Source organism: Melanostigma gelatinosum (assembly GCF_949748355.1).
Source record: "Melanostigma gelatinosum genome assembly, chromosome: 10".
NCBI classification, from domain to species: Eukaryota; Metazoa; Chordata; class Actinopteri; order Perciformes; family Zoarcidae; genus Melanostigma; species Melanostigma gelatinosum.
This window is the reverse complement of record NC_136643.1, coordinates 14568534-14580039: the sequence shown is the minus strand read 5'-3', so window position 1 is coordinate 14580039 and position 11506 is coordinate 14568534. Positions and strand designations below refer to the sequence as shown.

The 11506-nt window shown below is 42.3% G+C and overlaps 1 protein-coding gene across 3 annotated transcripts; it reads left to right on the top strand.

Moving 5' to 3' along the window:
- The first annotated feature begins 1467 nt into the window (after positions 1–1467).
- On the top strand, positions 1468–9466 carry egfl6 (EGF-like-domain, multiple 6). Of its 3 annotated transcripts, XM_079276411.1 has the most exons (13): positions 1468–1808; positions 3039–3145; positions 3379–3471; positions 3674–3793; positions 3910–4029; positions 4863–4997; positions 5081–5203; positions 5645–5707; positions 6124–6366; positions 8031–8105; positions 8195–8287; positions 8370–8635; positions 8842–9466. In XM_079276411.1, exons 1-13 carry the CDS (start codon positions 1735–1737, stop codon positions 8947–8949), a joined length of 1620 nt encoding a protein of 539 aa, XP_079132537.1. In that variant the 5' UTR covers positions 1468–1734; the 3' UTR covers positions 8950–9466. The 3 variants fall into 3 exon arrangements, with proteins under 3 accessions (XP_079132537.1, XP_079132538.1, XP_079132539.1); XM_079276412.1 differs by lacking the exon at positions 5645–5707; XM_079276413.1 differs by lacking the exons at positions 5081–5203; positions 5645–5707.
- The last annotated feature ends 2040 nt before the right edge of the window (positions 9467–11506 follow it).

The following is an 11506-nucleotide window of genomic DNA, read 5'->3' as shown; positions in this document are numbered from 1 at the left end:
ATCATGTAATGCACCGTAAAGTAAACAAACATATTTTTGCGTTTTTTTGTTGAATGCAATAACACAGAGTAGAGCCTGACACAGTACAGAAACCCACAACACAACAATTCATTGTTTTGTGAGACTACAGCTCCTATTGTCATTCTATCATATTCTATAATTGCTTCTCTCACATAATTCATTGGAGATCATTTGTGAAAATATATCTCTTCAAAAATACAATACAAGTTTGAAAAAGAAAAACTGTTGAGATGTCTAGTGAAAGCTACTTTTTTCTTTTTTTGTTACCAACTGAGCTCCCCAAAGGTATATGGTTACTCTGAGGAAAGTAAAACTACTGTCCATGGGGTTTGTATGAATATTTGCTCCCCTATTAACATGCATACTTTCTACTCAATGCTGCATATTTGCGGCAAACCACAGCCTGCTCACCAGCAACCACACTTCCTTCTGGATTAGCATTTAGGAAATGCTGCGTGTGGATTCTGCAATATGAGTTCAGGTTCATCTTGCTCTGTAGAGGAGTGTATGTGAGCTCATAGTCGCGTCTACGCCACACATGAGTGGAGCCATAACAAACAAGAGAATTGTATTTTTGCAACAAAAAAAAGGGTGCAACAATGGGAGCGTCCAGACCCAATTTGTTTTGACCTCACGCTGGCTAAACCAACATTAGCGAGCTGAATCATTTCTGCTACCTGAGATGGCTACTGAATGTCTGGAGAAATAATCACAGACTTTTGTTGTTGAGCTCGACGAAAAAGTTGAACTGCAGACCTCCCTCTCATCTGAAAACTTTTTCCAGTGCAGTTTCAAATCTTCAGTTTGAGCCCGTTTGGACAATGTGGCAGAGGGCAGAAATGCAGCGTGTAAATGAATTCAGTGCAGAAATCCCCTCTGTCTTATATGTATGTATTTCAACAACAAACGTAAACTTCCACACAGAAACATCACCTGTCCATTTTGAAGGCTTATAGAAGATCAGGACCAGATGTTGGAGCGGACTTTGAAAGCGTGAAAACTCATTAAACATTCTTATAGCTGAACTTATATAACTGAACTTATAGCTGATGTCTTACTGTGAGTAAGACATCAAAGAGCGCTGCAGCTGCTAATGACAGGCCTAAGCATGTCTGAGTTCCAAAATTAGCCGATGCACCCAATTATCCCCCAAAGAAACGGCAGACCGGCAAGCAAGAAATGCATGTAAAGCTCACGTTATCCCAGAAGAAGATAAGACCCAAATAAGATCAAATTGGTTGCCCTGTCCATCAGTGTGATTTCTTTTTACTGGTGATCTACAGGAAGATTTTCATGTGGTCTTGTATAAGGTTTCAGGAAAGAGAGAAGCACCCCTAAACATAATCCCCACCCCCCTTACAAACCCACTCCTACCTCCAAAAGTCACAACCTATCCCTCACAGAGCTGTGTCAACCCACCTCTGGAATTTCAAAGGGGAAGGGACATTTGGGACATAGAGTGTAGCTGCACCACTGAAAAGAGTGGGAAAAAGAGATTTCTTTTTCTTTTTTTCCCCCTGAAGGAGAACTCAACTTTGTACTCTGGAAATACATGAAATCTGGCGTGCTCTGTGTAGAGGACCAAAGACTAAGACCTGTTCCTGTCTAAGCCTTTTAATGAGCGTAAGCCCCCAGGAAGAATAGTCGGAACTCACAGAAACCAAAGTCAGCCCCGTGGGAAGCAGAGCTCTCCGGCTGCTCACAGCCACAGACATGCAACCGTTCACCTTGGTCGGGGCTCTTTTTTTCATGGTCCACATCTCCTCTGGTAGTGCGGAAGCCCACGGGTAAGTCAACGAGCTAGAGCGTAAGGGCATTTGATGTTGTATGCTATGTTTTCTACCTTGAGACCAGGTGTAAGCTTTACTTGGATATTTACTCAGTCAAGAATGATAAAGACCTTCCAAGATAATGTCAGATATATTTCTATGTATCATAAAGTGAGTATCACATTGCACTGGCACCAATAATAAACCAAAGGTGCCACCAACTGTACTGACTCATTTGGCCCACTTCCTGTTGCCCAAAAAGGGAATTACTGCCTTTGTAACTGGCAGTTCCTCTACATGCTTTTACTTGGCTTTAAATCTTTACAGGGAAAACTGTTGCATTGATGGTGTAGACACACTGTCTGCTGCTGCCAGCAGAGGACTATGACAGCTATGCCAGTGTGTCAGCTAAAAGTGGCACAGCAACTGTTAATAACTGAAGAGCACCTGTCGCTCTAAGGAGCCGCTCTCCTGTGGGCTATTCTGGTTGATTTCTATCAAGTCTCAGATTCCCCCAGTCCAACTGGAGCCGAGGCTGCTTATAGGATGCTATCCCTGTAACACCTAAACATCTGGGATATAAGAGTTTGGCATTGCACTTAAAAGTAGAAATGATGCTGTAAAGTCAGATTTGGATGTGTTATTCTGACATGAATTTACTGATGTACGAAGTCAAATGGCATCTAAATTTAATTGACAGGTTAAAAATACACCCATGCAATATAATCTATATGTAATGTAGGTTGTTTTGAATGCAATGCTGACTTGCTGACCGCAACTGAGAATAACTTAACTGTGAATCTCATCTGACTCCAGAAAATGGAGTCCGGTAAAGATCAAGGTACAGTGAAACAAGAGGACATATGGTTGTGCATAAGGTATCAATGTGCAACGCAGGAAGTGTCTGATTAGTGTGTGTTTCTCCATCTGTAGCCTACATCCTGTCAGCTGGCTGTTACTCCACGGGGAGCGCCCTTCTATCACTAAGCAAGCCTGTGAGGGGACATTTTATTTAGGTTTTTTTTTTTTTTTCACACAACTACCATCGGGACCAAAATTAGAAGTCAAGGTTGGCTGAAATCTACAATTAGGAGAGCTTAGTGAGACTGTGGATGCGTTGGGTGCTCATTTTTTCGTGTTAATATGGTTGAATTTGTAATATGTCCTCAGTGTTTTTTATTGTTGAAATAACAAGTGAGACAGTGAAATGACATACCTTACCTTCTGTTTCTCTCTTGCTCTATAAAGGCACCACCGACAAGTCCTCACTGGAAACCAACCAGGTGTTTGTCGCTATGGCAGGAGGCTGGAGTGTTGCTATGGCTGGAAGAAAAGCAGTAAAGGACAGTGTGAGGGTAAGAGCATTTATATATATAAAATCTAATTTGCTGCCACAATGCACAGTCTCCTAACAATTGTTATTCTTTTCGTGAAAGATATTTTCCGAACCAAAATAAATGTGGCAATAAATGACAGTCTAGATTGAAAAACCTTGCCTGATAGAAATGTGTGGTTTGACAATAATCCATCATTCTCAAACCACTGATATTTCTGGTGGTATTCTCTTCATGTTTAAATGTTTTACCAGCTCAGTGTGACCACGGCTGCAAGCACGGAGAGTGTGTTGGCCCCAACAAATGCAAGTGTTTCCCAGGATACACTGGAAAGACGTGTAATCAAGGTGGGTCGTTGGGGTCTGGAAAACATGGGTCAAACTGGGTACAGTTGATAAGCTTTACTAACTAATTCTGGGTGTGTTCCACTTCAAGCAAATATTTTTCTCTTGTGTTTCAATAAAAGCATTTCAGTTAAAAAGTAAATGTTTTAGGTTTTAGAGAAGAAGGTGTTGCGTGTGGAAGAATAAGGGTGACTCTTATTTCCAGATCTGAATGAGTGCGGCCTGAAACCTCGTCCCTGCGAGCATCGCTGCATGAACACATATGGAAGCTACAAATGCTACTGCCTCAATGGTTACACCGTAATGCCTGATGGATCGTGTGCGAGTGAGTCCCATTGTGCTAATATCCGTGCATACCCTGAGTGGAAACACATGAAAATCTAAGTTGGCAAAAGTTTGAATATTTATAAATGCGTGCCTTTTTGTGTCCAATGCACGAAGATTCCAGGACATGCTCTGCTGCTCACTGTCAGTATGGCTGTGAGGAGGTTCAGGGGGAGATTCGCTGTCTCTGCCCATCTGCGGGGCTGCAGCTGGGGCAAGATGGGAGGGCTTGTGTAGGTGAGCTACCACACACACGCAATAATATAGCATATGAATGCGTTTATGCATATGGTGTCATGCAAGTAAAACCTATGTCAAATATGATAAATGATTAGAGAAAAGCAAAATGTAAGGAACAATCTGATGGAACAATAAAAAAAAAGTACAGAGTTAAAAAAAAAAGAAAAAAGACTTGACTTTGGCTTGTTGCCGTCTCATGGATTGTGAGTTTTTGCATCGGGGAACAATTCTGTACAGATTATATTTTGTGGCTTCTGCATTCTTGGCTTGTAAATAAGATGAGTGCTATTAAGTTATATTTCTACCCACAAAACTGCCTGAGCTGTAAGAGAGAGCCAGTCTGGCATACAGAGCACACAGGGGAAGTAATATAATAGCTCTGGAGCATTAAACGTGAATATTGCCATCAATTCAACACTCTTAAAAAAAAAAAGAGATACAGCAGAAGTACACTTTCATTCTGAAGCCATAAAGTAAAATTACATAATGACATGACTGGGGCCACTGCAAACACAAATGAGCAGTGATGCTGTCGGAAGCCAGTGAGGGATCGTGTTCATGATCACCAGGATGTTGTAATGAACTCAGTACACCAACCACAGCAAAGTTCCCTGCTGGCAGATCAAAAAGAGCAGCTGAGGACTCCATGTGAATCAGAGGAAGCGCACAGCACGCCCAATCCACGAAAAATACATTCAGCAGTGTGTGTCAAGGGTCCCAGAGCAGTGGAAATAAGCCATTACAAGAAATACAAATTCAATATTGCCTAATGTGACATGTATATAACATCAAACACTCTTTAATTTGTCCCGTCTTCTGTTTCCCTTCAGATATTGATGAATGTGTGACAGGGAATAACCTCTGCCCCTACGACAGACAATGTGTGAACACCTTTGGAAGCTACTTCTGCAAATGCCAGAATGGCCACGACTTGAAATATGTTGACGGCAAATACGACTGCGTAGGTAAGGGATGCGAGTTTACAACAAGGAAACGTTCAAGATCCATTCTGCTCCTAAAGGTACAAATAGGCTTCTTCCAATTCCAGACCTTGATGAGTGTGCAGCCAGCACCCACAGGTGCAGCCACCATGCTGTCTGTGTGAACACTCAAGGATCCTTCAGGTGCAGGTGCCAGTCTGGCTTCAGAGGCAATGGCTTTGAATGCTCTGGTGAGATCCAAGAACCGCAACACAGAATCATGAATTAATTAGCTTTGGGGATGACTTTGAATATGTAATCAAATGTGTCTTCCAAGGCCATTCACAATAGATTTTAACAACTCATGTCTCAGGCCTTTCCCAGGTGACAGTAGTCAGTCAGATTGGGCAGAAGCAGTTTTCCAGCCACATATTTCATTTACTCAGCGAACAGGCCAAGGCTAGTTTCCTGTTTTTAGACTTCATGCAGATGTCAGCAAGCGTGAGCCACAGATTGAATACACACCTGTCTAAATATTGTATGGTAGCCAGCCATCTGAAGAAGAAGTGGAAAGGCTGGTAGTGTTGTACTCTTTAACCCAGGCCCAGATAATAACAGGTAAAGCCTCATGATGCCAAATTACAGAGGCCAGCGGTTTCAGCATGAATGAAAGATGCCTTTATTTTTTGTAGTCAAGCCGTTTTATCAGAGGTCGTGGGACGGAGACAAAGGCAGTGCAGATGATTTCCTCAACGGTGAGATTGTGTGAAATCCAAGACGGCTTCCACTGTTCACTCCCTGCCCTGCAACCCCATTCATTCCCTCCTCTTGCCTCCTACTTTTTAAGAACACTTCTCCAAACTCTCCCCCATGCTCATGGCTGAAAATGTTGCACGTCCTTTGCGCACACAGCTTGATATGAGACCTGGAATCCCTCAGCATGACTCCAACAATACAGAACTCATGTGATAAAATGCTTGTGCACTTAAAACACTCATTGAAGTTACGTGCAATGAATGTTGCTGTCATGCTTCATCTGCATGGAGTTGGACAAGAGCAGCAGCTGCAGAATACATGACAACAAACGCATCTGAAGCCCGGAAACAAACTGTCTTTCCCGCTCATGATTGCAGTTCCACATGTCTAATCTGATTCCTCTTCCTGCCTGCAGCCATCCAGGACTCCCAAGTGAAGCCCTGGATTCTGGGAGGTACGCTGGACAACGAGGACATCAAGAATATAATCCCTGAACCAGCCGCAACGCCGCCTCCTAAATTCCATCAGCAGCCTTTTGACTATGATGGAGAGGTCTACGTTGGCCCCCAGACTGAGCAGAAACAGGTGGATGAATTTCCTGAGGAAGAAGAGGAGGTGGAGGAAGACAACCAGCTCAACCCAAGAGGAGATGTTTTCAGTAAGTGCCCTTTCGTTTGGCTCCTTTGCAGTAATTCTGGGTGGTCCACAGTGTATTAACCTTACACAGACTAAACAAACTCAGTTTCTACAGAGACTTAGCTCTCATGTCTACACAGCATCTGAATACAATTGTCGATTTTTCAGTCGGCAGCTGCAATAAGTATTAAATTGCAGGTCAGGCTTAAGACCTTGACCAGAGAAGAAAGGGGCCTGTGGCTTCATGTCCCCTGTCGCCCACAGGCTCCACTAAGACCTGTATAACTCTTCTTGCTGGGTTTGATGTTACTAACAATGGAGGAACACATTTGTTGACTCTCTTTAGTGAACAACATGCTCAGACATATTGAATCTGATTAGTCAAAAATGTCCCAGTTATTTCCTCAAAGAACCACAAGCATTGTTGCTGTCATGCTGTCCTGTCCTCCAGTATTGTAGAAAATAGGGTCACTAACTCTAAGATCCTATCAACTCTAAGCTGACGTGTTTTTAAAACTCTTTCATGATAACAAACCATTGGCTAAATATAAAATATAAAGCTCTGAATAAGAACCCAGCAATGTAGAATTAAGAAATGATGAGAATCAATCGAATTGGTTATGTGACATGCTGTCTTCTAGATCATGTCATTCACGCCTGATTTGTGTGTAGATGCTCCTTTTCTGACACTTTCATCAGATAAAAGCAGACGAGTGGGCAGTGTGGTCCTCAATGAGAAACCCCATACATAAGGTTACCTTTCACAACTAATCTTGATCTTCATGGAAACACCCTGGCCTGTGTAAGAACTCAGATAGCAAGAGGAGACAGGCCCCGAGACATCCATCACCTCCAGGGAGGAATTTTACTCTGTCGGCATGAGCGAGCCCAGGGATACAACTCATCCTGCTTCCTATGTCCTGGGAGGAGGGCGAGGTTACTAAGCCTCCAAGCCTTTTATTATGTTTTCCCCAAAACAGCTGTTGTGCAAACAGACTTGACTCCTAGTTGGAAAGTCTGTCATCAGCACTCTAGACCTCTTAACACGAGCCCACTCTAGCTGAGCAGGTTCAATAACCCCAGCTGTCGCTCCTCTGACTCTCTAAGACCGCTTGCCATGGGGGTGGTTAGCTGCAAGAGCTTTAAAATACTTGTGGGGGCTGTTTCCTAAAGTTGCAGATTCATCTCAAGACATGAGTGACAGCAGGGCAGGTCTACACCTGTTGGGTAAAAGGCACTTTCTCGCTTTTGTTTCACTGTGGAATTTCTCTTTGCTGCATCATTTTCCAACGTTTTCTTTTTTTTTTTAAGATCACATATTTTAAGAGGAATTCATAGACAAAACGTTCTTTGCCAAAAGTGTAAGGGGCCCATTTTATGAGATTGTGTTAGAGTGTGATTGTGATACAGTTGTGTCTGCATGCTTTTACTTTCTGATGATCGCATTCAGCTGAAATGTTATACACTCCATTGCCAATTCATTCGGTGCACCTTGTTAAAAAGAATGCAGCCCTGCAATGAATCCTAGGTAGTCTTTTTCTACGAAAGTTGGTTTTATTGCAGGACTGTTTGAATGCAATAGCTTAAGATAGGTGTAAGTGCACCTAATAAACTGGAAAGGGAGTGTGTATCCAACAGAAAATTCATCAATTTACACAGATGTTTCTCTTTTATCTCTTAACACAGTATCAGAGGACTTTGAATCAGTGTTTGGCCCCGCCACAGAAGTCAAAGTAATCCAAATAACACCCGTTCAGGAAGGTAATCAAATATCTGTTTATGTTCCATTGTTATTTCATGACCATTTATAAGACTTTTTCCTAATGTGCTCCTTTGGTTTTACCCCCTAGAGTTTTTCCTGGATTGCAACTTTGATCAGGGAGCATGTGAGTGGATCCAAGACAAGGCTGATGACATGGACTGGAGCGTAGCCTACCATAACGGTAACAAAATGATGTGTATTACAGGTTATTTAAGATAGTTTTACAATGTAGATGCATTCACTTATGAGACAAACTCTCTCAGGTGCTGAGTACTACATGGCCATGAGTGGGCTCCTCGGGGAGCCGGAGGATACAGCCAAACTGAAGTTGCTTCTCAGTGACCGGGCCCAGCAGGGCAGCTTCTGCCTCACCTTTGACTACCGTGTGGTGGGTCACAATGTGGGAACTCTCAGGGTGCTGCTGGATAATAATAATGCTTACCCCGTATGGGAGCAGAGCCAAAGCAGAGACCAGGGCTGGCAGACAGAGCTCCTCACTGTGGCCTGGAAAGAGGAAGCGCCAGAATCTGTGAGTAATGTTATAGTTTCATAACACGTATTTTCAATCGACGACCGTTGAACTATAGCGCTGTAACAGCTAACAATAATAAAACCAGCCAAAGTACTCTTTTGTGGTTCACGGTGGCCTATGTTTGAAAGACAAGCCCAATATTGTTGAATCACTTCTCGAATCTACAAACTGAAGATGCTATGGTACCTTTGAATGTCTTTCAGGTTGTCTTTGAAGCTCAGCATGGGAAAGATGTTGGAGGAGAGATTGGACTGGACAATGTTGTGCTGACCTCAGGGCCCTGTCAAGAGGATGTCAGTCCATTCGTTTAAGAAGCTCCACCCCGGATTTACAAAATATGACACATGTCAACGATTCCTGTTTCCTGTCTGTATGTTGGTCTGGAGTTTCACACTGTCTTTCAAGACATCCACATAAAGATACAGATATGGTCTCAAGGGAAGATCTGTACTTTCACTGCATGCATGTTTACTTAATCACCATGCTGCTACATTGGTACATTCGGCTTCATTCTCCATCGTGATTTTCACAATGGTCTCTGAAGATACAGATCACCCAGATCTCAGGAATAGGTGGAAATGCTTACTCTGTATTTTAGTTAGATGAAACAGTATTGTGCTTAGTCCTTTGTCGTGTATGTGATTGCTGAAGTGAAGTGAAAATAATCATGTAATGTGGATTATTAGGTGAATTAAATCTGAAATTCAATCGTAGATGAATAACTTTTTTGAAGTTCAAATGATAAAAGTATCAGTACGTAACTGCTGTACATTTTGCTTCCATATTATACTGTCCTATTACAATAAATCTGTTTTTTTTCTAACTGTCTTCCAATCCTCTTGATTGTGTCAGTTGTAAGTTTATGCAAACAGAAATCTGTGCATCCTTCAAGAAGTAATGAGGTACAATCCTGAGGTATTTTGTGCTTAACTTCAAAGTATTAACCTACTACTAAATGTTAGAGGAGCATGCTGGATTCTGTGCTCCATAACATTTGCATGATTAGAATAAAGGTCAGTGAGCCTATAGTTTCATTCAGAAAAATCCCAGATGTCAACGATCAAAAACAATTCTAAGTGGCCCATTCTGCATTAAAGCACAGTTAGGAGCGATAATTGACCTACCTTTCGTCAGTTTCATATTTTGTTAAGATTGTCTGACATGATTTTGGGGTATGTTTACATCGTGGTGTTGCTAAGTAAAATTCCGTTCGTACCTTCTGAAGACATCTCAGTAAAAACATGGTTATAGTGAGACAGTGACATTAACTCGTCTTTATGTTACCTAGGGTCTTAAACTGTGTGAGAAGTTCGAGGGAGGGCAGAGACTTTGTAGTGGGTTGGTGGTTTTGCCCGTCCTGTCTCTCTGTCCTTCTCTCCAGCCCCTGCTCACTCCCCAGACCTGCCAGTCCTGGTCACATGACATCCCCTCCCACCTACACACCTGTTCCCACTTTCCTCATCAGACCTGTAGTTTCTAGAAAACACACCTAAAACATTTTACTCTACTATATATTTGTATCTTTGTATATAAGAAACATTTCACCAACAAAGACCACGCTTCTTATGATTGCAAATTAGTTTGAAATAACATCACAAAAAACATAATAAATAGAACTGAAGCCACCGGGAGATAATTGACAGACTTATACAGGGAGACACAGGTTGTTAAATCAGGAGAAACTTCATTTACAGTGAACAAATACATTTATTAAAATGTGCAAAGTAAAGTTTAAATGTTGGCGAGTCGACACTGGTGGAGGTGTTGAAGACAGCAGGGGCAGGCTGAAGATCTAGATGACGGCATGTGGAGTGGGACTGCCCTCAGTGGAAGAAACCTTGAACACCGGATGTGATGATGAATGGGGAGGAGGGTCACATCGGGTTCTACTGAAATGACAGCTCAGAAGAGAACAGGTCTTTAAAGTTTGACAGGAAATATATGATTGGCTGAGGGAGGCCGTGGCGAAATCGCCCACTGTCAGCTGATAGAGGAGCCAGAGAGCGAGAGCCAGAGAGATGAGTGAGTGAATGAGAGCATAGCAAGACTGTCCTAATGTAGGAGGTTAGAGTAAATCCCAACATTTTATATAGTTAGTTAATTCATTTACAACTGTATGATTATAAATACTATATTTCAAAATATCCCCCCTATAAGCAAAGCTCTCTAAGTTGTACTGTACTTTACTCTCAGTAAATAATCAATGCTAACAATTTGATATTCAAGGAGGATTTGATAATCCTTAAATCATCATGGTGGCACCAAACATACTAAGCTCAATTATGAAAAGTGCTGACGGACAAAATCTATTCTGAATCCAAAGTTACAGGTCAGATATGCTTCTGGTTCACAGGACAGGAGTTTGGTGAGGGTATATTACCCCATCATGCTACATTGGCCACCGGGAGTACCCTCACGCAGACTGGCATATGACGAGGAAGAAGACTCACGCCCACTATTGACACTGACAGCAGCATGTGGATTGCCTAGCCACCTTGCTGAATGTAAGAACTGTCTCTCCCCAACAGTTCAAACTCTCACTGTCAGCATCGGTAAAAACAGCGATCGAATCTCGTGATTCATATGCCACAACAACGGCAGTGGCCAGAGGCCAGTGCCAGACAATACATATGATCCAAACAAACCTGTGAGTGAACGGTAGCATAAAGACATTGTCCGCAAAGCTCCAAGTTGTACTGTACTTAACTCTCAGTAAATAATCAATGCTAACAATTTGATATTCAAGGAGGGATTTGGTAATCCTTAAATCATCATGGTGGCACCAAACATCCTGAGCCAAATTATGAAAAGTGGTAGCAGTCAAAATCTATTCTGAATCCAATGCTACAGGTCAGATATGCTGCTGGT